Source organism: Acytostelium subglobosum (assembly GCF_000787575.1).
Source record: "Acytostelium subglobosum LB1 DNA, scaffold: scaffold30, whole genome shotgun sequence".
Classification (NCBI taxonomy): Eukaryota; Evosea; class Eumycetozoa; order Acytosteliales; family Acytosteliaceae; genus Acytostelium; species Acytostelium subglobosum.
The window spans coordinates 193,415-220,677 of record NW_012236503.1 but is presented as its reverse complement, the minus strand read 5'-3'; the positions used below and the strand labels follow the sequence as shown (position 1 = coordinate 220,677).

General features: G+C 46.1%; 9 protein-coding genes across 9 annotated transcripts; 3 read left to right on the top strand and 6 right to left on the bottom strand.

The window, feature by feature from the left end:
• Window positions 1-305: 305 nt before the first annotated feature.
• SAMD00019534_110710 (hypothetical protein) lies at window positions 306-3,757 on the bottom strand (the record flags this gene model as incomplete). The annotated part of the gene is made up of 7 exons (XM_012893724.1): window positions 306-428; window positions 501-1,008; window positions 1,079-1,164; window positions 1,228-2,141; window positions 2,217-2,716; window positions 2,783-3,561; window positions 3,644-3,757. The coding sequence occupies 7 exons, from the start codon at window positions 3,755-3,757 to the stop codon at window positions 306-308; spliced, it is 3,024 nt and encodes a 1,007-aa protein (XP_012749178.1).
• Window positions 3,758-4,063: 306 nt separating this feature from the next.
• Window positions 4,064-5,781, top strand: SAMD00019534_110700 (hypothetical protein; the record flags this gene model as incomplete). Its single annotated transcript, XM_012893723.1, has 3 exons — window positions 4,064-4,226; window positions 4,318-4,464; window positions 4,547-5,781. 3 exons carry the CDS (start codon window positions 4,064-4,066, stop codon window positions 5,779-5,781), a joined length of 1,545 nt encoding a protein of 514 aa, XP_012749177.1.
• A 939-nt stretch (window positions 5,782-6,720) lies between these two features.
• On the top strand, window positions 6,721-15,091 carry SAMD00019534_110690 (hypothetical protein; the record flags this gene model as incomplete). Its single annotated transcript, XM_012893722.1, has 8 exons — window positions 6,721-7,632; window positions 7,701-7,955; window positions 8,025-9,313; window positions 9,377-11,398; window positions 11,466-11,888; window positions 11,957-13,096; window positions 13,165-13,456; window positions 13,544-15,091. 8 exons carry the CDS (start codon window positions 6,721-6,723, stop codon window positions 15,089-15,091), a joined length of 7,881 nt encoding a protein of 2,626 aa, XP_012749176.1.
• Window positions 15,092-15,522: 431 nt separating this feature from the next.
• SAMD00019534_110680 (hypothetical protein) lies at window positions 15,523-16,584 on the top strand (the record flags this gene model as incomplete). Its single annotated transcript, XM_012893721.1, has 1 exon — window positions 15,523-16,584. One exon carries the CDS (start codon window positions 15,523-15,525, stop codon window positions 16,582-16,584), a length of 1,062 nt encoding a protein of 353 aa, XP_012749175.1.
• A 92-nt stretch (window positions 16,585-16,676) lies between these two features.
• Window positions 16,677-18,136, bottom strand: SAMD00019534_110670 (hypothetical protein; the record flags this gene model as incomplete). The annotated part of the gene is made up of 3 exons (XM_012893720.1): window positions 16,677-17,507; window positions 17,592-17,969; window positions 18,110-18,136. 3 exons carry the CDS (start codon window positions 18,134-18,136, stop codon window positions 16,677-16,679), a joined length of 1,236 nt encoding a protein of 411 aa, XP_012749174.1.
• Window positions 18,137-19,334: 1,198 nt separating this feature from the next.
• SAMD00019534_110660 (hypothetical protein) lies at window positions 19,335-22,656 on the bottom strand (the record flags this gene model as incomplete). Its single annotated transcript, XM_012893719.1, has 6 exons — window positions 19,335-20,984; window positions 21,048-21,407; window positions 21,477-21,721; window positions 21,784-22,183; window positions 22,261-22,434; window positions 22,507-22,656. The coding sequence occupies 6 exons, from the start codon at window positions 22,654-22,656 to the stop codon at window positions 19,335-19,337; spliced, it is 2,979 nt and encodes a 992-aa protein (XP_012749173.1).
• A 530-nt stretch (window positions 22,657-23,186) lies between these two features.
• SAMD00019534_110650 (hypothetical protein) lies at window positions 23,187-23,935 on the bottom strand (the record flags this gene model as incomplete). The annotated part of the gene is made up of 4 exons (XM_012893718.1): window positions 23,187-23,258; window positions 23,359-23,526; window positions 23,612-23,770; window positions 23,861-23,935. 4 exons carry the CDS (start codon window positions 23,933-23,935, stop codon window positions 23,187-23,189), a joined length of 474 nt encoding a protein of 157 aa, XP_012749172.1.
• A 574-nt stretch (window positions 23,936-24,509) lies between these two features.
• SAMD00019534_110640 (hypothetical protein) lies at window positions 24,510-25,095 on the bottom strand (the record flags this gene model as incomplete). Its single annotated transcript, XM_012893717.1, has 2 exons — window positions 24,510-24,700; window positions 24,768-25,095. The coding sequence occupies 2 exons, from the start codon at window positions 25,093-25,095 to the stop codon at window positions 24,510-24,512; spliced, it is 519 nt and encodes a 172-aa protein (XP_012749171.1).
• A 602-nt stretch (window positions 25,096-25,697) lies between these two features.
• SAMD00019534_110630 (hypothetical protein) lies at window positions 25,698-26,840 on the bottom strand (the record flags this gene model as incomplete). Its single annotated transcript, XM_012893716.1, has 1 exon — window positions 25,698-26,840. A coding segment is annotated over one exon (1,143 nt), but the record flags the coding sequence as incomplete, so codon positions are not given.
• Window positions 26,841-27,263: the final 423 nt, after the last annotated feature.

Below are 27,263 nucleotides of genomic sequence, written 5' to 3'. Positions count from 1 at the left end.
GTTCGTAGGCGGTATACCCGTCTGTCCGCCAGTCCATCCACCCGTCCATCAGTCAATCACGCGCCACACCTTCGTCAGATATTTTGTTAAGTTCCAAAGGAACTCGCGTGTCTGAGGTCACATGTGTCACCGCGAGTGGGCAATCAATCAAAACCAATGGGTCTCATGTATGGAAGGACATTCGACTCGACACTCATCTATTATTAGAAGGGCGCGTAGACTGGGTCCATTACTTCACCCGAGACAAGTCTAAGCAAAGGCCATCATCACGCGTATTTCATTCATTGAGTGTTTGATGACTACGATCATGACAACAAGAACTCTTTAGACAGCATCTTCCAGAAGTTGTTCTTGGTATTCTTGATGAATGTTGACTTGATCTCAATTGGATTGAACTCATTCAACATTGGAGTCGATATCAGTTGTGTCTGTTGAATGAGTTGAATGATCGAGTGAGTGATCTGGTCACGTTGTCATATGATTGAATATATACAACTTACAAGCATTGATGACTTCTTGTGATCCTTCACACGATGTGATATGTTGATCAGTATCTCTAGGATGGCAGTGTCCCAGACGTATTGGAAGTAGATGGTGTCAAGCTTGTTGAACTCTTCTTGAATGATTCGGAACACGTTGCTGTAGGTCTGGCTATTGGTCGGCATGAACTGGCTCAGTACCACGGCTTGCGCTGGACAATGTAATGATTGAAGACACTGCATCATCCTTGGTATTAGCTTCTCGATCTCTGGTGTCAACTCTGTCGTGCGCGTATTGTTTGCAAAGAATGATGTCTCGACTGCCATTCCCAATAGATAGAAGCGCAGTGCATCCCCGAATCGTTTGGCTTCAAAGTATACCTCGCCCAATGCGCAGAAGCTGTGGCCATTATACGAGTCGCGGACCTTATTGTTCGGGCTAGATGGTTGTTGAAGCTGCAGCGATCGCACACTGAGCTTCATCAAAGTGTTCATTAGTAGTTCGATAATGATGAACTCCAGGTTATCCCTAAGGTTGATGTTTGAGTGAGTGAGTGATTGATAGGGATTCCAGGGAGGGAGGATCATGAGATACATACCCATTGGATGTTTGTGGAATGACAAATGCACGGGACATGGCCATCGCGGCCTTGCCATAATAGTCAATGTTGATCTCATTCTGGTTCTGTATTGTGACAGGTTGATGTTAGTGAACGAGTCATTAAGGAGCAGGCAGGACACCACATACATTGTTCACTCTCTGTATCCTAACCAATGAGCCAATGAGCAATTGGACGATGACCTCTAACAATGAAACGTCTGTGATGCAGTCCAGTAGACTGTACTTGTTGGTCTCTGTGGTCAGATGGCAGCCATCAAGATAGTCGGCATGATAACTCCACTGTTTGGCTCGTTGTGCCTTTGTAATGAATGATTGTAGTGAATCTCCAACCTCACCAATCACTGTGTTCTGATCACGATCATGATCAATGTCCATGTCCATCGAGGAGGAGTCTGAGTCATTGATGAACCCGGCTTCAGTCAACTTTGATGCCAACGTTGCCAAAGACGCCGCAGTATCAATGAGTTGTACATCAGTGTGTTGTGGAGCAACTGAAGCTTGGGCAATCTTGAGTTGCTCGCAGGCCGACAACACATGTTGCCATTGGCGTTGGTTGCACAGCGTCGAGAGGATGGCCAACAGATGAGCATAACTTGGCACCTGTCCAATCTTTTGCAACAGTGTCGACAGTTCGTTGTCACCCACTTGGTGATCGTTGGCGCTGAGCTTGGTGAGCAGCTGGTGGAACTCGAGGTGCGTCGTCGTCGCTGTTTGCTGAGGCCGCAGACTGCTCAGGCTGTTGGCCAGTTCAATGTCGCCTGCGGCCAGGGCTGCGTTGCCTCGTCGGGATATAAGCGTATCCACTTGCAGGCTGGTGAATGCATGTCTATTTACAAGTGCTTGGAGCAAGGTCTTCAATCGATCGACTCGTCTCTCCATCATGAATTGGCTATAATGATACATCAGGCTGTTGTTGTTGGTGTGTTGTTCCTTGTCGTCGTCCTCATCCATGCTAACATGTTGTCCATTGGTATGTGAAATGTCGTGTCTAATTGATACAACAGGGGCAATATCTTTGTTATAAAGTTTGAGTGATGGTACTGAGTGGTGGAAACGTTGCGACAGAGTCAGTGATTGATTGAGGGATACCGAGGTGTCATCAATGTGGATCATACCTTTGGATTTGAATGTGTCCCAGTAGTAGGTGCCATTGTTGACCAGATCAAGTCCTAGCCAATTCAACATAAACTCCAATCTTGAACGGCCAATGTTATCCATTGTCGTCTCCAACAATGCCACCACCGTCATAAATAAGAAGTCAATGCTTTCAACATCGCAGTCCACACAAGTCCTTGCATTATCCAGTTCTCCATGTACAGTCAGCTTTAAGAAGTTGTAGCATCGTAATTTGCGTTGAATGGATACGGGGAGCAGTGGGTCATGTAACAGGTTGGCCCTCAACTGATTGTCAATGGTTGAGGATTGGTCATATATATCGATGAACAATATTTGAAGTATTGACTTGTGATCGCCCTCTGCCAGTGCAATCTCCAACCTACTCTGAGGTGTTGACGACGCTCGTATATGAGGTGTTGATGCTGGTGTCGCCTTCTTATACATATCCATCGAGTCACATGCAATAAGGAATGCTTGTATCCTGTCAGAGTCCTTGAAGCTGAGGGAGGAGATGAGGGTCAGTCCATGTGATCACACAATCGATCAATCAATCAATTACACATACTCTGGGATAGTCTTGGGATCATTGGTGTAGGTGTGCGCTTCGTTGAAGTATTGACGCGCTTCAATGTAGTCGTTGCGGTAGAACGACAACTCGCCAAGCTCAATCATGATGTGAGCGACTGATAGTTGTTGAGTGGTGCGCCATTGCTTGACCCAGTTGATTAGGTATTCGGTCGACTTGTCCAACATATCATTGAGTGGCGCGCCCGCCTGAAGGTTGGCCTGTTCCGCCGTCTGTGTGCTCGAGGCTGCCGCAGTCTGATTGGCCATGAACTGTGGAGGTGTTGGTGGTGGGGACGATGGAGAGCCCGGTGGCGTCGTTGTCGAGGAAGGGGGTGGCTGCTGTGGCGGAGACGTTGAACCATTGGCAACAGCCACAATCGATGACTGTGGCAATAGATACTTGAGTGGCGTGCCCTTGATCACGCCTCTAATGATCCATCGATGTAGATATGGTTCGAATGATTGATGGTACGACGTCGTCGTCGTCGGAGGTGACGTACTCTCCGCGTCCGATGTTGATGTATGATGATGTGTGACGCTTATGAATGACTCGTTCAACTCCTCCAACACTAAACGTTGATACTTGTTTGGCACTATATTCTCAAACTGCTCCAATGTATAATCTAGCGATGTCACTACCATGACAGTCAATGCCAACAACGCCTTTGCACGTCCACTCTGTTGTGATGCCATGCACTTATCATACTGTTTCATAAATGTCTTTATCAAATAAGTATCATTAGGATGATTACTTGTATTCGTCTTTAATGCTACAAGCTACATTGATTGATTGATTGTGGATATAGTCAGTGATCGTTTATTCAATCATTCAAACAAACAAACTTGAATGTATACATACATGTTGTTGTAACTTTGAAGTATCAAGTAAGAACTCTAACCATTGATCTGTGTAGTCTTCACCAATTGCAAGTGCAATTGGCGACTGTATAACTGGCATTCTGTCGCCCTTCATTGTCTTTAACTCATCTACAACAACAACCTATTGGTGTTGTTCATATGTATATATATATAATGAATGTAATGTAATTATATTAATGAACGAATTAATGAATGATTATGAACATCATCTGATTGAATGTCAATCTAGATGTGTTGAAAGTTTGAATTTATGGGACCTTTACCAAAGTTTGAAAAGTCGCGCGAAAGTGTGATGATGAATGATTGATTGTTTGTAGACTTTACTCATTCACTCCATCCCCGTTTGTATATATACAGATAGAGATAGACATACAGGCTCATATATATCAAGTATATCAAGATGGAGGATGAATTAGCCCAAGCACTTGTATATTACTTCAATCTACCGCCTGAGGCAAGAGTGCTGCCTCAGAAGTATCGTGGCACAGACTATCACAAGTTCTTCAAGAGTGAATGCTACAGAGTAGTAAACAACAAACTATATAGGTCAATACAAACAGATGGTATGTCTATACTATGTCATTATATCAGTGATGTACACTTACTCACTCATTCAATCAATCATTCAATCGATCAATCAATCAATCATTATAGCCAAACATGGGGATACACAGAGTAGCACTAGAGAGTATAGAGAGGTGTTGTTGATGTCTAGTTATGAGAAGGTGATGCATGATGCTCACTACCTTGGTGAAGGTGGCAGACATAGAGGTAGAGATGCAATGACAAAGCATCTCAAAGGTATGTTTGATTGATTGATCATTTGATTGAACGAATGAATGAACGACACTGACTTAATGATCACTCAATCACTCAATCAAAGAGAGGTACAATTGGTTTGGAATGACCAAGTCTGTGTCAGAGTATCTTAGTCATTGTGATGTGTGTAGTAGTAGGAAGAGACAGATGACGACGCAGAACACAGCTACATTGGAGACGGGCGGTGCCATCACAAACTTGACGGACGACGACAGTGATCACTCAGAGAGCGAGGAGAGGATTGATAGTTGTGACGAGGAGAACACACTCGACTCTCCCGCAGCAGATCAAAGCATGCTATATAGATTCCAAACGATTGGCTCACAATTACAGAGGGCTGGCAGTTCTCCTCCTCCTCTTCCTACTACTCCTGCTACTCCTGGACAACTCAAGATTAATCGAATCGAAGAGAATGAGGAGTTGGGAGAATACTCAGACGACAGACTCAACAACAACAACAACAAACGAAGCAGTACTGGAAGTGGCAAGGGCAAGAGGGATGGCCATGTATTCAGCCACAATCAAACGGGATCATCACCATCCCAATCCCCATCATCATCATTATCAGAACATCAACAACACTTCAAGAAGCCTAGGAGCAACTTCACAACCAAGTCACCAACATCATCGTCATCATCATCAATGCAATCGACTTGGACCATACCATCACCAACACAATCACCTCAATCTCAGGCGACAATGTCAATGTCGTTGCAGCAACGACATCAATCAATCATTCAATTACCAGCACCAACCAAACCATCATCGATTTGGACCGCATCATCACCATCACATTCACAATCACATTTACAATCACAATCACCATTACCATCACCAATACCATCAACGCCAACAGGTATTCACTCACCACCATCAATGTCTACATCTAGACTGTCTCCACAGAGTGGCGACTCATCGCCAATCATGCCATCAAGTTACCAACAAGTGATAGAGTACGACGCCATTGCACCAATCAAGGCCAGCATCGATACATTTGTCGACGTCATCGCAAGCATACAGAACCAACAACAAAAGGACTTGAAGTGGTCCAAGCAGCAGCAGGCCACACTCTCGTGCGACATCTCTGAGCGACTGGACCGACAGACCAAAGAGCTGAACGACAGGATCGATAAGGAGTCCAGACTCCTGCACGACAAGTTGGACAAACACTCCCAGCTGTTGAGTGACATCCTCCAAGCGCTGCAGGGTGCCACTCCACAGCCTCAACAACTCAACCATCTTGAAGACAGTAGTGATCATTGTGATGACAGACAGGCGCGCCAAGATAACGTCAAATGAAGATCCAGGTTTAGGACCAACACAAGCTACACTCACTCAATCAATCGATCCAGGTCTAGCTTTATTTTGTAGGTGGCTGGCATAAGTCCATTGGATGGTTTGATGGATTGATGGATTGATGGATTGATGGATTGATGGATTGGGGTGTAGTGAATGTAGGCGAATATGGCGGTAGTAGTGTGATTGATTGATGGCAATAATATTATTGCCTATCTCTGAAGAAGTAGATGGTAGAAATATAGGTCAAGTTCAAGAAGATCAGTATAGCTCACATAATACATAGGACCTCTCCATGTGTGAGAACTCCTGATGATAGCTAGTGGCACCATGGTATTATTAGTTTATGGAAGAGCTCTTCATTGAAATCATTTGGAAATATACATACTTGATCACTTCTTCTTTCCTCTCTATCGGCTTTTCTTTCCTCCCTTTCCGCTTCTCTTTCCTCCCTATCGGCTTTTCTTTGTTCTCTATCTTCCTCTCTCTGTAATCTAGACATAGTATCAAAGAATTGACAAAACATTCTAGCTACCTCTAAGAATTCCGATTGGCCACTAGAGGATGTTGATCCTCTATTATTATTATCGTTCATTATTTTGTAGTTGGATAGAAAAGAATAATGAATATATATAGTACCTACTTATCTTTTCCTTGTTTGTTAAGTCTCTCTCTTCTCAAACTTCATTCCTTCAATCAATCACTCATTATCATTGATTGTGTGAAGTTGTCATTTGTCTTTATAATGATGGTGAGAATTGACGACCGACAAAGAGATTCAATCAACTACTTGTTGGAACTATCCCACTCACTCAACTTTTCCGAAGTTTTGATTTTTTCTAAGAATTGAATGGACAAGAAAACAAGTAAAGTTCATTCTTTCATTGTTTAGTTCACGACTGGCTGGCTGTACTCAAACAGATACAGATACAGATAATAACAATGGCAGCAGCACAATCTACACCAAACATCAATGATAAAGATCATATTATAGCTACATTGGTCACACTGATACAGGACATCTATCAACAACATCATCACTCGAGCGCACGTCAAAAGAGTGGACAGCAACAGAGTGGCAACGCGGCAAAACAGAGCCAGAAGCATGTGGAGCAAGTGGCCCAGATACGCTCGCTGCTGCCCGAGCTCATCAACACACATCTCATGATGACGGGCTCCATCCAGGACGTCAACCAGATCGTCCAGCTCATTCGCATGATGATACAGAAGCTGCCCAATGGCCAGTGGATCGGCGACGCCGACTCCATCTGCTTCTACCTCTTCAAACTCATCCCGTTCTTGGCGAGTGCCGGACATGTACGCGACGCATCTCTGCTCGACAACCTCGTCAGCACTATACGCGCCGTCATCAATCTTCTGTTCCAACACCTGCATGTGCTGTCGCTGTTCATTACAGAGACTGCCACGATGTTCAACGATCTACAAGAGGTGGCCGAGTGCATGTCGAGGCAGCAGCTCACCTACCCCGTACTACTCAAATGTTATTGCGAGCTATCATCATCATTCGTCAACACACGATCAATGTCATTCCTCTTGCTCGACAACCTAGTCAACAACAAGTCATTGGTTGTTATCGATGGAGGCAGTACACAACAACAGCCACAGAACACCCAACAACAACAAAGACAAACAAATGCTAATGATGGCATCATCATACCAATCACATCATTGGACATGCTCATATCAATACTCGCTGGCATGCTCAACGCGATATGTTCAACATTCGAGTCCAACACCCAAATGCTCACAAGTGTCATCGCGCCCTACTGGTACATCGTCTCGAACATCCTACGTAACATCAAGTGTTACAACAACAATGTATATCTCATCAAAGTATGTGTCTCCATCCAACTCTCACTCAATCAATCAATCAATCATACTTACATCGCTACTCGCACCAGACCTCTCTCAATACTATCAATGCATTCTATACTTATGAACGACCTGAAGGCGTCAATGTTGATCTGTTCGAATCGTTGCTACTTACATTACAATATGTAGTGACATCCAATGATCATGATGCCGAACACAAGCTTGCTCAATCTCTTCGTACTCTTTCACAATCAATCAACGACAAGGACTATTGCTCTTTTGCCGAGCTCATTGTCCAACGCATTACCTACATCCTATCCACGAGCAAATCCACGCCACTGAAGGTAAGCCAAAGACAATCAATGACCATGACCAAGACTTGGCCACACTCACTAACAATGACCATCATATAGCGAACCTTCTGTCAACTATATCAACGCCTGCTATCACTGTCACCGCCAGTACATCTGTCAATTGTAAATATGCTTCCGTTTCTCAACGATGATCAGATACAGAGCGAGCTGTATAAGTGCTTCAAGGTGGTGTTTGACTACTCGATCGACAATCGCGTCACCATCAATGGTACCATCGACCAGTTCTCATCGGTGCTCCTCAATCGTCTGTTGCTGCTGGCGCAGTCTTTCCCCTTTGACACATTTGCCAACGCCACGCCAGCGAGCCTGACGCGCATCTCGCAGTTTGTCTGCAGCTTTGGCACGGTGTTCCGCATCTGCAAGGAGTACCACGAGAACCTCAACAACCTACTCGAACTGTTCATCCAGCACATCAACGACTTCTACGAGGTGGTCATCGCGCAGAAGGAACTGACGGGCGGGCAGATCGCCGTCGTGTCTCAGATGCTGGCGCTGTGTCTTCATGTGCTGATGGATGTCGTGCATCCCAACATCGACCTGACCTCATCGCTGGGCAGCCAGTTCAAGTTCACGTTGGACTGCATCTTCAATCTCTCATTCTTGCCATGGAACCACTCGCTCATATTCAAGGCCGCCGACCCCAAAGACTTTGAGTCAATCAAAGTCCAGTGCATGGCCCTTTTGGCCTGGACCCCAAGTACCTTTTACTTTGAAGAGCGTCGACTGATCTATGAGCAGGCGCTCAAGTCCCTGCTGCCAACGGCCCAGACACCTCAGAGTCTTCGCGTATCATTGGACTTTATTGCACTCATCCCCTTGTTCTTGGTCAGTTTGACGAGCACAAACAGCGCGATCAACGACTCTATCATCGCGACAACCATCGACACGCTCAACAAGTTGGTGGGCGAATGTAGGAACACAAGCGACCCGCTAATACTCCAGATGATCGCACTCATCACTGGCCACCTGTCCTGTATCCAGGGTGATCACTGCAACTTCCAGATCTCACCCGAGTTTGCCAAGCGCTACCCTGCCGAAGTGGTCATCAACAAGACCAACGTTATCTCTCAGCGCCCCTTCACTTTTGACAGTCTGGTCGACAACAGCCCACTACTCAACTCTGGCTGCACCAAGACCATCTGGTACCCGCGCTGTCCTTGCCAGTTTCGCAAGCAGGACGACCTCATGCTGATCCATCTGAAGCCGGTGCCTGTCGTCGCCAAGCCCATGTCTCCCAGTGACGGCAGTGACAGCACTGGGGGTGCTGGAGCTGGTGGCCCACTGTTTAGTACACTTCTCGACGACGGGAATTCATCTCCGCTTCTCAGGTATCACTACATCAACAACACATTGCGATCATACATTGGCCATCAATCAAACATTGTCAAAAGCGAGTTTGTTGGCAGATTCTTGGACGATCACTTCTCGTTGCTCAGAGACAATGATGAGATTATTCGTCGTGCGATCATCAAATGCATCATCACACTGGTCAAGCGCGACACGTCTGTTTCCAAGGACATCACATTGATGCCGCTATTCCAGCGATTGAGGCCAATGTGGCCGAGCGACTCTGGTGTGAGCGAGGGCGTCATAGCGTCAATGGTGAGCCTGTTTGGAAAGCTCGCCAAGCTGATCGACATTGACACATCGTACTTCTTGCTCATCATTTGCAATCTCATCGAATGTCTGGGCCGTACGCCCCTGCTGCGCGGTCTGGGCTTTGACGAGCTGGAGCAGGTCACGCGCAGCAAGACCATGACAACCAAGCAGTTGATCAACTACCTCGCGCCAACACTCTACCCGCTGATCATTATGCACCTGGCCAAGAATGTGACGGTGCTGGAGGAGCTGGCCTCGCGAGTGCTCAAGACCAATCTGTCTGCGCTGATCAACATCACCGTCCCCTACGTGCTGCCCAGCCTGTTCACGGGCAAGTGCGAGGACGTGCTCAACGAGCTGAAGCGCTACTTTGACCTCAAGAGCGTGGCCGAGTCCGACCTGCTCATCTGCTCGGTCTTTGAACACATCTTCATGACGTGCACCATCCAGGAGACACTGACCAGCACCATCACCTATGTAGCTGAAAAGGTCGACAGGGATGTGACCGCACTCATCCAGTCGGTACCTCGTCGCTTCATCTACCAACTCACACTCAATCTCGGTGATGAAGCACGCGAAGCCCAGGCGGTCTCAGCTCTCAAGTCGGCCCATCTCCTCCAACAGCGACTGACCGCGCCCATCTCTGCCATGCCTTTTGAGCACAGCCTCATCAAAGACTTCCTGGGTACGATGGACTTCTTCACATCAATCATGACCAATCGCCAAAAGACTATGGCCGACAAGGAGGGCATGCTGCGCGCGTTTGAGCGTCTGCTCGAGTTCATTGGCTACGCGGTCAACTCATTCCGGCCCAAGATCATGGCATTCCTCAAGCTCACGCTCAAGACCCCGCTCGAGCTCAAGGCCATCCAGATCTGGTCCAAGTTTGTCAAGAAGCTGGACATCAACTCGGTCGGCCCCATCCTCAATCTCATCCTATTCTCCGTGCTGCCCTTTGTCCCTGGCAATCAAGAAGCCGCGGCCGAGATCTTTGAGTATCTGATCATCACCAAGGGCGCCAGCCTGCAGCCATTCTTCCACACGATCCCCTTCTTGCCACGCGACTACCCCGCCCTGCACAAGGTGATCGAGGTGCTGAACAAGTCGACTGGAAACATGCCCTACCTGCAGCAGATCACGTTGCTCATGCAGCTGTTTGACAATGAGAGCATCGACGTCAAGGTCATGACTTTGAACAGACTGCGCAGCATACTACGCGAGCACCGCAGCGAGCTCCATCACCTGGTCGTCAACAATCTCAGACTGGACGGCACTGGCACTCCCATCATCTCGGTGCTGACCAAGGCACTGCTGATTGGATGCCGCGACCCCTTCCAGAAGGTGCAAGTGGCCTTCACCGAGTGTCTGGGCGAGCTGGGCGCCATCGATCCAGAGAAGTTTGACTTTACACTGCGCAGCGAAGCGCTCGAGGAGAAGAACCGATCTACCATCGCGCAGGACCTCATCGTGGAGTATCTTGTCCGCTTTGTTGGCTCGCCCAGCAACCCCACACCACAAGACCGTGCAGCCTATGCCATACAGGAGATTCTCAAGACATGTGGATGTGTAGCTGAGCCAATGAACCGAACACAAGAGGGCAAGGACCTGTGGAATCACTTTAACAATGAGGTCAAGGAGATCCTCATGCCCTACCTCACATCAGAGTACTCATTGACCGATGCCAAGCCCACCGCCGAGCGTGACGGTGCATTCTTCAAGCCCAAAGTCCTTTACAAGAAGTGGCTGTCCAGCTGGGTCATCGACCTCATCAAGCATACCAAAGGTTCCTACGAGCCAATATTCAATGCATGCCGGTATGTTATTGCCCTCTCCCTCATTCCCCAACCCTCACTAACCCTCAGCCATCACTCTCTCACTCAGTGGAATCATAAGGGACTACGTCAAGATATGTCATTACTTGTTGCCATACTTGATCATGAACGTGTTTGAGTTTGGCACGCAAGACGATATTATGGGTATCCAAGTGGAGATGCTAGAGGTACTCAAGAATGATACGGACCTGTCATCGGAGAATGGCCAGATGTGCACACAGCGAGTGTTTGAGATTACAACGGCACTCACACGCTGGGTGGACGGTCGCAACAAGAAGATGAAGGATGTTACCAACGCCAAGAAGGTGTCGCCCAAGAGTTCATCCAACACCCCCAACGCCATTAACACCATCGAGACCTTCCTTGGAGGCATCCCCGAGCTCCTGCTATCCTCCGCCTCACTCCGCTGTGGTGCCCTATCCTCATCACTTCTTCACATGGAGTCATACATCAGGAAGGAGATCGATACCAAGTAAGTCCAGTAATCAATGATCAGTCACATGCCAAACGCATCACTAATGCATCATAATTCACACAAAGGAATCAAAGCAGGGAGTTGGTGATCAACAACAACATGACCACATTGCAGAAGATATATCATGACTTGAATGACATTGATGGATTGGTCGGATTGTCATTGCTCAATACCAATCCATCGTTTGATGAGAAGATCATGGAGTTTGAGAGCAGGGGCGCATGGAGTGAGTGCTTCGTTTATTACTCTACCGCCTGCAACAATGATCCGAATAACGTGCAGTACAAGCTTGGCCAGCTACGCAGCTTGTTCCATTTGGGCCATCACGAATCAGTACTTATTATGGCTGAAGGACTCAAGGCTGTGGCCACAGAGGATCAAACACTGCTACAACATCATGGAAACAGCACAATCGCACAGCAATACAACTCGTACAGCATTGAGGCCGCGTGGAGACTGTCCAAGTGGGAGACGGTCGAGGCCAAGCTGCAGCAGCCGTATGAGCCTAACTTTGACGTATCGATTGGCCAGATCCTACTGGACCTCTACCGACGCAATGAGCGGGAGTTTGTGGCGCACCTGTACCAGGCGCGCGCCGACCTCACACAGAACCTGGCCGCCGCGTCATTGGACTCGCATCACCGCTGCTACACCTACCTCACACAGCTGCACATCCTCAAGGACATTGAGCTGAGCTGGAACCTCTCGAACAAGACGTCAGAGACGGCCGTCATTACCGAGCTCAATGAGCGCTTCAAGGTCATCCAGCCATCGACACTCATTCGCGAGCCCATCCTCACGGTGCATCGTGTGATCCTCGAGATCTTCAATCATCAGGCCGACACCACACAATGCTGGCTTCGCATAGCCAAGTACTCCAGACACGAGGGCAAGTTTGAGAACGCCGCCAACGCATTGCTGGCACCACGTTTGATTGAGGACCGTCCATACTTTATGGAGCGCGCCAAGCTTGCCTTTGCCAAGGGTCAGACCAACGAGGCCATCAGCATCCTTGGTCCACTATGTGCCATGGGCGGTCCCAATGGACCAACTGGCCAACCACAATTCCAACCAAACAAAGCAGCCATGAGACACAATGATCCAATCCTTGCCAAGACCCATCTCCTGCTCGCCAAATGGAAACAACAATGTGGATCCTCACATGCCGAACTACTCAATCATTACAAGCAAGCCTGTCTCTTCAAGTATGTACCATCAATCATTCACTCAATCAAACATGTTTGAATACTAACCCTGGGACCTGAACGTGTAGCTGGGAGAAAGGACACTTCTACTTGGGCAAGTTCTACGATTCGGTGTTGTCCAACATCAAGAAGAATGGAACCAATTTGTTTGTGAGCAACAACAAGTCGATGATGGACCCTCTCCTTTTGACCAAGTACACCAAGAAGATCCTATCGTCGTATGGCAACTCATTGGTACAAGGACACAACTACATCTATCACTCCATGACCAGGTTCCTCACCGTTTGGACCGAATACGGATCAACCCTACTCGATAACAGCGATTTGATTAAGGATTACAAGAACAAGAACAGACAGAGTGTATGTTAAGTCAATTGATGGATGGATGTCCAATCACTAACTCATACATACTATACTCACTCAATCAATCAATCAATCATACTTTAGGCAAAGATCAACAGCAACAACAACTTTGATAACCAGGTGAAGGCACTCAAGACTATGGTAAAGGAGTTTGTCAATCAGATACCAGCACACCTATGGTTGATGTTCCTACCTCAGTTGATATCAAGGATCGTTCATAAGAATCCAGACACTTTGGAAGTGATCGAGATGATCATTGTGAAAGTTATGACAGAGTATCCAGCACAGGCCAATTGGTTCATCGTCTCGCTGCTCAACTCCAAGGAGAAGGCACGTATGGAGGGTGCCCAGCGTTGTTTCAAGAAGGCGTGCGTCGATCACATCGAGAACAAGCGATCGTACGACGAGATATCCAGGCTGTCCGAGTACTTCATCGCGCTCTGTGACCATGATGCTGGCAAGAAGATCATCAAGATGTCCACGGACTTCAAGGAACTCTGGGCAATGAAGAACCTTTCGGTGATCGTGCCCCTTCAGGCATCACTCCGCCCGGTGCTCCCACCCTCGGGTAGGTACGAAGAGAACTTCCAGCTGTTCGACCCCAAGGTGGCGACGATCCAAGGCTTCGAGGACCAGATCGAGATCATGCCATCGATGCAGAAGCCCAAGAAGATCACAATCATCGGCTCACAGGGCAAGCGCCACATCTTCCTCTGCAAACCCAAAGACGACCTGCGCAAGGACAGCCGCATCATGGAGTTCAGTCTGATGGTTAACAAACTGCTCAAGAAGGACCCGCACTGCCGTCGCCGTCGTCTGCTCATCCGTACCTACTCAGTCGTGCCGCTCGACGAGTTGTGTGGTATGATTGAATGGGTGTCCAACCTGACTGGATTGCGCAACATCCTCACCGACCTCTACAAGCAGGTGCCCAACTTCCCCGACAACAAGAAGATCCGCGAGTACTACGCTACAGATAACCCTAAAGTTGCCATCATCCCCAAGTACGACATCCTCACCAAGCACATCCTGCCATTCGCCCCCCCTGTCTTCTACAAGTGGTTCCTCAAGACGTTCCCCGACCCATCCGCATGGCTCGACGCGAGGAACAGCTATACCAAGACGACAGCCGTCTGCTCGATGGTGGGCAGCATGATCGGCCTGGGCGACCGTCACGGTGAGAACATCCTCTTTGACACGACTAATGGCGAGTGTCTGCACGTGGACATCAACTGCGTCTTTTGGAAGGGCAAGACCTTTACGGTACCCGAGCGCGTGCCATTCCGTCTCACGCGCAACATGGTGGACGCATGCGGTGTCAGTGGCGTCGAAGGCACGTTCAGGATCGTCTGCGAGCATACTCTCCGTCTACTGCGAGCGAACCGCGAAGCTCTGATGAGTCTGCTAGAGACCTTCGTCTATGATCCTTTGGTCGAATGGAAAGGCAAGGGTGGCAACGAGAATGACAAGGCCTTGGAGATCATTAACAACATTGACAGAGAGCTTCAGGGACTACCGGCCAACATTGGTCTTCCTCTGTCCATCGAAGGACAAGTTACAAGTTTGATCCAAGAAGCTACCGATCTTAAGAATCTATCAGAGATGTATAATGGTTGGGCTGCATGGTTATAATAACAACAATAACAATTACAACTCAGTGTTTGTTACCAATGTTAGGTATCTGGTTGAATGAATAGAATTGATTGATTGAGTGACAGGAGAGCCCCAATCAAAGGTTACACAGGTGTCAAACTCTTGCCCAATATAGCCCTCAGGGCCATGAGACTAACTTTGAGCTTGAGCCCCAATACCCTCGCCTGTTGATGGTCCAAATGTGGTTGGCAACCCTACCCAACAAGGAAGGAGGTTCAACCACAATACCATTCATACTCTACCAACTTGTCTATCAATTCGATGGTTTAAACCATTAACATCATAATGGTGATGGTGAAGTGCACATCATATCTAAGTCATTAATCATTGTAGACAAGTCAACAAATCAAACCTACAATACATACATACAATACAATAAAACAAATAAACAACAATTAGTAAATATAAGTATGCCTATTGAATCAGAACCAATTGGAAGCATTCCAAGACCAGTGTACCTGGTGGAACCAATACTTAGTGGCAATCAACCACCCGAGCTAATGTATGACAAGGCCTTGGCAGAGACTGTTCAAAGATTCATTGAGACAGGCTCAAAGGTGATCACAGATGGAGAGCAACTGAAGCCATCTTTCCTTACCTATCCCATCCAGGGATCGAATCAGCTGCAGGGCGGTGGTGTCGAGATCCCTTTCGCTGACAACCACAAGCGTCAGCTGCCCGTGCTCTCTGGTCAGAACCTACCATTCAAATACAACCGCTATGCCCGAGAGTACCTGGACAAGTGTCGTCAATGCGCTACGGGAGACTGTTTGATCAAGGTGCCAATTATCTCTGCCAGCGCAATGAGTCTGCTCTATCCAATGGATCGCGAGATTCCAGGCTATCCCAGGACTGCATTCATAGCTGACATGCTCAACGAGGTGGAGAAGGACATTAGAAAGGCTTTGGAGGGAGGCGCACATGTCGTCCAGATTGACGCCACCGAGCTGAGACTCTCGCTCAAGCTTGATCCAAGTGGCGCTCTGCTGAGATCATTCGTCGATCTCAACAACCAAGTGTTCAACCGCTTCACGCCAGAGGAGCGAGCCAAGTTGGGCATCCACACCTGTCCAGGCGGTGATATGGATTCCACTCACAGTGCCGACATTGACTACCTCAGTCTACTACCAACGTTGTTTAACATCAATGTCAAGCGCTTCTACTTGCAGTATGCCTCGGAGATCGATAGGAAGCGTGTGCTTGAATGCGTCAGGGAAAATGTGAAGCCCGATCAGCTTTTGTTCTTTGGCGTCACCGATGTGATCAACCCTCGTGTCGAGACCGCTGAAGAGGTGTGCGACACCATCCTGGAGATTTCCAAATACATACCGATTAATCAGATTGGCACAACAGACGACTGTGGCTTCTCCCCCTTCTGCGACGACCAGTCCACCAGTCGAGACATTGCCTTTGCCAAGATCAAGGCAAGGATTGATGGCACACGCATGGCAGAGCAGCATCTTGGTCTCTAGAAGACGAAGCAATGATGAAAGATGAATGATGATGTGATAGGTCCTTTCCAAAGGTGTACATTTTATTACAATATACCTTCCCCTTTGTGATGCTACCTACTGCCTCGGTACCAACTGTTATTGCTATCTGCTGCAGCCGCTGAGATTGTGCTGTGGAATGGTGACTCGCGGTTGAATATATGGTTGGAGTTGGAGTTGTTGGAGCTTGAGTTGTCAGAGTTGTTGTTGTTATTGTTGTTGGTGCTGTTGCCACTGATTGGCCGCCAGTAGTTGGTTATACCCCTGTATATTGATGGTTTGATTGTGTTGATGGATGATGGTGTAAAGGAGGCTAGCTCCTCATCATCACTGTCTTCATCATTGTCGTCATCACGGTCAGTAGTGTCATCCAATCCACCACAACTAGTGTCTGCTAATGATGAGCTACTGTTTGAATGACCATAAAGAAGGAATGGTGCCATTGGGTTCTTGGACCTCACCATGACAGACTCGATGGGCGACAACTGATAGGACTGACGCTGAGAGTTGGCAAAGGATCTGACGCCCAATGGCATCGGAGCATGATTATCCAACTCGCTGCAGTGAGGCGTGTTCAGTTCAATCAACTCTGGATCGTCCTCATCAAATATCTTCATCTGTTCCAAGTTGAACTCTACTCTGCCCAGGTCCTGTCCGCCATTGCCACCAATCCTGTTGTTGTAAAGTGATTGTTGAGATTGTTGTGATTGTTGTGATTGTTGTGATGATGATAAAGGTGGTGAAGATGGCAATGGTGATGAAGGATGAGCCATGTGTGATGCGCCGTGATCGTTACTGGACAATGGAGCGGAAGACGTCGCGAAACATGGAGAGTCAGGGCGGCCAAAGTTGCCGCTAGTAGGTATATGTACATCTGGTTTATACAAAGATGGTGCACCATTCTTCTGATTGATTGATAGAGAGAATGATTGAATGTTAATATGTGCGCGTCGCAGGTTCGATATTGTTCATGTCCGACGACGACTTACATTTCTGATCATGTCAAGGTATCTGTTGATGGTACCCAATGACTCAGAGGGATGGGCCTCGAGCTCAAATGGATCGTGAAGTATCATATCGTCATCGTCTTCATCATCCTCATCGTCTCCTACTTGATCATCCGTGTCATTATCTTGGCTTAGTTGTTCATCGTAGTCATCAAGGATATGGTCATCATCGCTACTGCTAGTTGCTAGGCCAGGTATCTCCTGGAGTGAGCGACTGAACATTGTGCGAGACACTGGTGAGAAGGACAGTGGGGGCTGGCCCTGTCTGCTGCCGTTTGTGTTGTCCTGAACGGTTGAGAGTGTGGGTAGGCCGCCCCTTGGTTGTTCGGGTTCAATGAAGTCTCGTGATCGCTTCTTGCTCTGATGATGGTGATGATGTTGGTGATGTTGATGATGTTGATGATGATGCGAAGATGATGAAGATGATGATGATGATGTTGATGATGTTGATAAAGATGATGGTTGAGTTGTTGTTGTGATACTACTTGGATCATATATACGGTGTGGTTGTTGATGTTGGCAATCATCATTGCATTTGCCTGTACTACTACTACTACTACTACTATTGCTGCTGCTGCTGCTGCTCTTACTACTACAACTGCTGCTACTGCTTGTGCTGCTGTTGCTGTTACTATAAATACATGTTGACTTGTTGTTGTTGTTGTACCCACTACCACTGCCGTAGTTGTAGCTGTTGCTGATACGTCTGTTGCCTCTGAGACTGGGGAGTTGATTGCTATTTACATGCTCGATATCTTGGCTGCCACTTATCCTTGGTGAGCCMAGAGCCAGAGCCAGAGCTTGAGACTGAGCTTGAGCCCAACACACCCGACTGACTGCTCGTGCTACTCGTGTTGCTCAGAGTCATGTTCATTATGTTGCTGATTTGGCTACTGCTGTGCGGAGGCTGTATCAAGGTGGACAATGACGACGATGAGGAGGTTGGTAGGTTCGTCGGCCTGTTGCTGCTAATGATATGATGTAAATGAGAAGACAATAGTGGAGCAGATAGAGATGGTGGTGGAGGCTGTTGTATAAGTTTGTTATGTGTCGGTTGTTGTTGTGGTTGTTGGTGGTGAGCATGATGATGATGTTGATGATGCGCACCAACAACTCTTGTATGCGACTCCATGCGAAGCATATATGAATGAACAGAGTACTATGTCTGTTGCTGTTGCTGTTGTTGATGCTGATACTGAAGTGTAGTCAATGATGATGTAGAGTGCGATAGAGATAATGATGATATTATTGATGATAATGAGAGGTCCGTTGTCCAACAATGAATGTCCATAAGCTTCCAAGATCTTGTCAGTCCGTTTGATTGATTGTATCAAATGTCCAATGCTATAAATAAATAAATAAATAATAATTGGTTGATTGTTTGTTTGGTTTGTTTGTTTGTTGTTGTTGATTGAATGAATGATTGAATTTTGGAAAAGTCAATCAGTTTGATTGATTGAACAAACTGTGATTGATATGTTTGTTGTTATTATTGTTGTAGGAGTAGTAGGAGTTGGAGTTATTGTTGAAGGGATAATGAGCGAAGTTGTGTTCAACAGGTACCCACACTTCACTTTCATGAATGGACAGCTTTCACCCGACCTCACTTTTTGAAACATACCCTCGCAGACATACCCTCGCAGACATACCCTCACAGACACAGGCATACCCTCGCAGACACACAGACACAAACACTTTAAATCATTTGAATGAATGGGAATTAGTTTAGTTTGTTGGATTGAATGATGTGTCTTCGAATGCTGTGGCAAAGACATTGTTGCTGGAGAACCGCTCGGTGAAGGATGTGTCGTCAAAGAAGAAGGAGGAATTGGCTGCTGCCATGGCTGAGATGTTTGGTTGTTCATTGCCACTGGTGGTGGTAACAGGACCGAATGGTGTGGATCCAAACAGATCGTCAGCGGTCACACTGTTGAATGGTGTGTTGAATGGCGTTGGCTCGGTCGATGGCACCACGGCGGCAACGTGGAAGTTGTCGTCGAACGAGTCCTCAAAGCCGACTGTCTCGGTGCCGACAACCGTCGTGAACATGTCGGCCACGTTATCCTTTGTTACACTATCGCTCTTTGAATTGGGCGTCACGACCACCGACGATGTGATTGGCTCGCTGGCAAAGAGGTTGTTGGTCGAGGTCGTCGTGGCGGCAGTGCTCGATGAACTTGGCTGGTTGCTGGGCGCCGCCACATGGGAGTGGGACTTGATGAATGTGTCTTGGTTCGAGAAGCCTGGGTTGGTGATCAATGAGCCGAATGGATCGTTGGCCGATTGGAATGCCTCGAATGTGTCGAAGCTGCTGCTGGCTGGACCGAATGTGCTGTTGCCAAACAGGTTGGAGTGGTCTGTGAACGACAACTCTGAGCCCGCATCAGCCTTGTGCGACAGTGAGGAAGAGTCATCGCTGGCCGTCGTGTTGAACGGGTTGGGCAACGTGCTGCTGAACGAGAACTGATCATTGTCGAATGAGTTGAACTTGTCATCGTTGAAGAAGAAGTTGTTGTTGTTGCTGCTGGTCGCGGTTGCTGGTGGCTGTTGAACACTGTTGGCACCCGATGCCTTTAGTGGATTGGTAGTGGTGGTAGCAGTTGTAGTAGTGGTCGAAGACTTCTCCACGATTGGCGACGAGACTGGAGTGACGGTCTGGACCTTGATGGTCTCAAACAACGACCATCCATCGTCGGTGCTCTCTGTCTGTGCCGGAGCCGTGACGGGCGCGCTAGTGAAGCTATCCGTCGACATCTTGACGACAGACGCTGGGGAGGTTGTCGAGGTCGTAGTGGTCGTCGTGGTCGTTGGTGGCGAGATGGTCTGCTGCACCTTCAACTGCTTGAACTCCTCGTTCAGACGCTTAACATCAGCCTTGGCATCGACCACCGCCTTGTTGGTCTGCACCATCTCCTGACGCCTCTCCACCTTTTGCTGCTTGAGCGCCTCTATCGACTTGGCCAACGCCTCCACCTCCTTCTGATACCTCACCAACTCCTGTTGCTTGTCGCCCAGGTCGCTCTCGAGCATTGCCAGACTCTCGCTCTCCTCCTCGTACTGTGCCGACTTATCCTTGAGCATCTTTGTGATCTGGTCCAACTGCGAGTTGGCCGCCTTGATGTCGACACGCGTCGATGATATCCTCTCCTTGATCTGAATGTTGCTCTGTCTCTGTGCGGCCAGCTTCTCCTCGTGCTCATGGATCTGCTTCAGTGTCTCATCAAGCGCCAATGACTCTACCTGCAATGCCTTGTTCATCTCAATCGATTGATTGGACTCCTCAATGAACTGTTTCCTAAGATCATTCAACAATCTATCCTTCTCCGCAGTCTGTTGTCTAACTCTCTCGATCGATTCCTTTGTCTGTGTGATTTGCTGCATGGTTCGTCGCGTCAAGGTTAGTCGGCTGATCGATCAACAGAATGTCCATGGACTTACAAAGTTCTGGAACTGTGCTTGTTGAGCACTTGGTTGAAGTTGTTGTGATTGTGGCTGTGCTTGTTGCTGCTGGGGTGGCAATGCCAGTTGCTGCTGCTGTTGCTGTTGAGGTGGCGGGATAGTAATGGGGAATTGAGCTGCTGCTGACAGCTGCTGCTGAGGCATGGTTGCCTGTGGCGCGACTGCTGACACCATCGAAACAGGAGACTTGGTAACGGACTTTGAATGATCATCCTCACCAACCAAACCTGACTGGCTACTCATTGGAGTGGCGCCAGCCACTGGCGTTGTCTTTGAAACAATGTCATCCAAGTCAAAGTTATACTTTCCAGACTTGACAGCGTCGCTAACTTGTGACTCCTATATTGATTGATTGATCGAGTGAGTGAATGGACATGGCAAACGATCAAATGGATCAAAGATACTTACAACATTGGGCGACTGTGCGACGATTGACATTGGCTGGAACGTTGACTTTGATGATTCTAATAGTACAACAGGGAGTGTTGTTGGTAACTCCTTCTTCTTCTTCCTCTGGCTAATGAGGAACATGGCAATGACAAACTTCTGCTTGTCAAACAGTTGATCATGATTGTAATCGGCCAGGTCCCAGATCTGTCTCAAGTCCTGCATCGGCAGTCCAGACTTTTCAAACAATCCCTTTGCTTGCATGGCTATTGATTAATTGAGTAAGTGATTGAGTGATCGAGTGATTGAGCGAACAACATAGACATACCATTGATTGAACCATTCTGTTGATTCTTGTTGAAGACGTCCTCATAGATGATCCTCTCGGCGGGCGGGATCAACCAATCGGGTATCTTGGGTGAGGGCACTCCAGCGTTGCTGATGTAACGCGATGATTGGATGAGTGAGTCGGGAAGACGAGTTGGCAACTCATATCCTTTCAGCAGAGAGCGTATCAAGAAGGTGGCAATGATGAACTCTTGGCAATCGAGCTTCTGATCGCCATTCATATCGGACAGGAACCAGATATGACCCAACAACTTGCTCGGCAATCTAGACGCGCTGAATATAACCTTGGCCTGATCACCATTAATGAATCCATCTGCATCCTCGTCATTCTTTGTGAATATATCTATATAGTTGTTCTTCTCATTGGGAGGTACTACCCACTATGATGATGATTGGTTGATTGATCGGTTGGTTGGGTCAGTCACATGAGTGAGCGAGTGCAGGGATGTACACATACATCGAATTGAATGGAAGCAACATCTTGTAACTTGGGAGGTGGTACAACTGGCATGGCTCTAATGCTGTCCAGTTGAATTGGTGCGCCAAGCTGTGCCAATGAGATCAACTTTAGTGCAACGATAAAGTCCTCAATGTCCAATACTCCATTCTTTACATCAGCCAACTGCCAAATCTATGATGATCAATGTTAGAGAGGTCATTGTGTCACATCTTAGAGACAATGATATGATATGATATGACATACCTCGCGCAATGTCTCATCGGGTAATGCTGACTTTCTAAAGAAACCAGCATCTTTCAAACCGATCATTCCATCCTTGTCACTGTCTGCTAGAATATACAACTCATCATAGTATGTCTTCTGTACAATAGGCACCTGAGCCTCTTGTCTCATCTTCTTTTTCTTCTTCTTCTTTTGTTAATTTGATTGCTTGTTTGATTGAATGATCTTGAAGATCTGTATATTTGTCTGTTTGTTTGTTTGTTTGTCTGTAAGTATGTATATGTATGAATGTATCGATTGATTGATTGATTGAATGACTGACTCTAGATGGTTAACAATTAATGTGTTGGTGGTGAAGTGCCAACTTTACAACAACACTCACACCATCATCTTCAAATTAAATGTGATTGTTTTTATGATTTATCTGAAAATAGGTGAGTTTGTTTGTGAGCCAGGGCAAATGGATGTTGATGACAAGGTCAAGGGATAAGGGATAAGGGTAAAGAATAAATAGGATTTTAATGTTTATATGATTATGACAAGGTAGGCCTATTGTACAATAAAGGTGATTATGATTGTGATTGATTGAAATATTGATGCAATGCCGTTGTTTTTTAGGTAAACAACAACGGATGATACCAATGATGAATGAATGAATGATCCATGACCATATACAAACAGACACACACATGTATAACACCTTAGTAGTAGTTGCCTGGGGTGTCCTTATCCTGCTGCCATCTGAGAATCAATGATGCAATAGCGCCAGTCAACTAAAAGTGATTTGGTTGGAGGGTGTGGAGGATCGGGTGTTAGATTGATTGATTGATTGAATGGATGGACTGGATGGACTGATGGATTAAATGAACATACATTGATAAAGAGAAGGAGAGCCACTGGTACATAGTAACCAGAGGTATTTTTTGAACAGAGGAAGCTAAAGTTGTTGCTTCCATCATTGGAGCAGTTCTTAAGGTTCTGTGCAGTGACAATCAGTTGTGCAATACCAAATGCCAACATTACAATGTTGACCAAAGCGAACTATATATGTAGTATGAATGTGGATTAGTAAGTCTGTCATCAGTCCAGGTAGTGGGCGATCATGTGGACAACTTTGAACACATACATAGAGCAACAAAGTTTGGTTCTTCTTGATTGATCCAAATATACCGATGATGGCCAAGATGATCAAGATGATGGCCGATATGATGTAGATTGCGAATGCAACCCATGCACTATCATCAGCAGCATACTTCATGTATATCCAAAATGGAATCGTCAGGCACTATGTTTGATTGTTTGATCGGGTTGATTGAATGAGTAAGAATGATTGAATGATCCAGCCTGTGTGATCCAAATGATCATGATCACATACTATTAATGCGATGGCACAGAATATAATGTAAATCTGTAACAACTTCTCTGGAATAGATGTCTTCTTATCTCCCATTATTGATTATTTGTTTAAAAGTAGTAATAGTAGTTATAAAATGATTGATTGAATGATTGAATGATTGAATGAATACCGAGTGAAGGCCTCAGATAAGGCCGTTTATTAATTAAGACCCGCAATTGCATTGGTCTCTCCCTCTCTGGCAACGTTGGTACTATGATAACCTTGTTTACTGCGAGGCGTGGCAATTCAGATAAGCCATCATCACACTTCATTTCAGTAGTAGGTTATGATGCATGATTGTGAGTGTGAGTGTGATGGATCATGGACCATCCAACATCAAATTGTTTTCATTCAAGTCAAAATAATATCGTTGTGTTGGGAAGACCCAACGCGAGGCCATCCTGGGTGGTTCTGGCTTTGCATGTGTGGTGGTTGGTTGGCAACTTGGCTAAAGCACAGACAGAGTCACTCCTTCTAGGACAACTTGGGAAGATGTCTATTGTAGGTTGATGTGTTGTGACATTTGAAGATTGATTGATTGATTGATTGAACGAGTTGGTATCCAAGAAGAACTGTTATATTCCTCTTGTCAACTCAATCAATCAAAGTTATAAAATGATTATGATGATTATTCGTTCCTTCGATAGGTTGACGTAATAGTTGTTGATGATGATGATTGTGATGGTGATGTAGTTGTAGTCGATGATGATGAAGATGCACTTGATGATGTTGTAGAACGTTGTCCCAATGACCTTGGTGCCAATACTCCAATCTTAAACTTCTCCAACAAGTTATAAGCAGTGTAACTATGTCCAATGTCTAATGTTGTGTGACACAGTTAGATTGACTCGACACCCATCTCATCGAGCATACGACAACTACATACCTTCGAATGAGAGTGTGGCATCCTTTCCAGCCTCACCCATGATGACAGACATTCCACCTGGGTGATCCTTGACAAAGTGTGTTAGGTCGTAGACCTTATCATGTACAACGACCCACAGATCATCGACTGATTTATGTCTCCTGACCTCATCCATTGTGTATACTGTATCTGTTGTAGTAGTAGTCGATGATGGTGAAGATGTTGGTGATGACGGTGATGATGATGTTGATGATGATGTGAAGTGTGACACATGGCTAACATCAATCAAAGTCGGAGATGATGAGTTTGAGTGCATTGTATCACAAGAGTCGTAGTATCCAAAGAACATGTTTATATATATCTAGAATATAGTTATAGTATATGTAATAGAGATAAACAATACAATGTGCTGTATATGTATATGTATCTGTTCAGATAGCTTGCTCAAGAACAACAAACAGCAGTTGATCGATATATGTAACACAAAGAATGAAATTTCCTCACGCGACTGAGCTGATCGAATGAGCGAAATTTAACACCTTCCTAGTTGGATGTGCCTGGATCGTTGTCGATAGGTGATTGTTGGTGTTTATTGATTGATTCTTGGAGGTTGTGTGTGATTGTGGGAGTCAGTGAGTGAGTGAGTGATGATGATGATGATGTTGTTGTTCCTGCTTCTGATTCCATCCATTCACCACCACGTGTTGTGTTGCTGTTGTTGTTCAAGGTTGTTTACCACTTTGTGTTGTTGTTTATGTATCCATCATTCCTTTCCTTCCTCCTTGAGTAGAATGAGTCTGAGTCTTGATTGGGATTGGGTTCGGTAGTTGTTGAGGTTGTTGAGGAAGTGGAAGTGGTAGTGGCAGTTGTTGCTGCTGCTGCACATAACTCCTCTGATGTATCATATATGGACTATTCAATTGAATGAATGATTGTTGTTTGATGTTATAACAAGGGTGGTCTGAAATTAGAACCAATATTATAACAAGTCAAGTAATATATAGAGGTTAAATGTGGACATACATACCTTTCATAGTAGTAACCATAGTATGGTTGAGATGGAGTCATGTAGGGAGCAGGAGGTGGAGGTGGAGGATACACCGTCTGTGTTGGCATATACATGGGTACACAGTGTGGACAATGGTATTGTGGATAGTACTGCATCAACATCTGTGGATCATAGTAGGTAGTGTTGGGAGGCGTCTGGTAGTATGCCATCTGGTTGGCACTTTGTAGAATGGCACTGGACTGCAAGGCCAGCTGTTGTTGATGAGGCTGCTGCTGGCTCTGTACCTTGGCTACTCCAGACTTCTTCGATCCCTTGGACTTTGGTGCCTTTGATGGAGCTGGCGGGGTAGAGATAGATGTCACCTCATACAATGACTGTGTCAAGGCTTCCGTGTCTGGGAGTGGAAGTGGAGTGGTGGCAATGATATCCATACTCTCAACTTCATCATGATCTTGGATACCGACTATGGTTGTGGCATTGGATAACTTGACCTGGTCTAATGTCTTGGCGTCAACATGGTCTGGCTCAGTTGATGATGTGATAGGACCTTCGGACTCAACATCACACGATGTTGGCACTATCTCTGTAGTCTGAACGGTCACCTCTGGAGCTGTATCATCGGTTGACAGTGTAGTGGCTTTGGTGCTCTCAAGTGGCTCGGGAGTCTGGCAATTGGGAGAGAATGGTGAGGATGGAGGCGATGAGATTGGATACGAATGACCTTTAGTCATCTCTTGTTCTTGGTCCCCTGGTCTGCTCACTTTGGACCATTTGTAGTAGTGGTTCGAGGAGTTACGACTACTGTTGTTGTTGTTGTTGTTGTGATGGTTGTAGTTGTTGTTGTGGTAGTTGTTGTGTCGATATTGATTGTTGTCGTTGTTCTGGTTGTTGTTCTGGTGGTTGTTGTTGTTGTTGTTGTTGTTGTTGAACCCTTGGTTTTTGTAGTTCTTTCCATGATACTTTGAAGGATGTCTATCCTTCTGGTGTTTGTTGTTGTTGATGTTGTTATTAATGTTCTGTTGTGATTGGTATTGGTTCTGATGTTGATAGACCTCTGGTTGTTTGTCTTGATCAATAATTGATGAAGGTGAAGATGATGATAAAGATGATGATAAAGATGATGATGATGAAGTTGTTGTTGTGGTCGTTGTCGTTGTAGAAGGAACTTCTCCACTCCTATCTATTTCAATCCTCTCCATTATTATCGTTTTCTTCTAATTATTTATTAATAATTTAAAGAACAAAGGTAATAAAATGAACAAATAATTAAAGAATGAATAATATAATATAAGGTCAATGTCTTTATCATTGTCATCATCATCATTGTCATTGTCATTGTCATTGTAGGTGTCTGTGTCCACAATCCTCTAACAATCAACAACACAATCACCACCTCAACCACTAATCAAATTGGATCTGTTTGCCCTTATATAGTATAAATATAATAATAAAACAATAATCAATTATAATTGATTGATATGTGGTGTTGTTCAACATTGAACTAACAT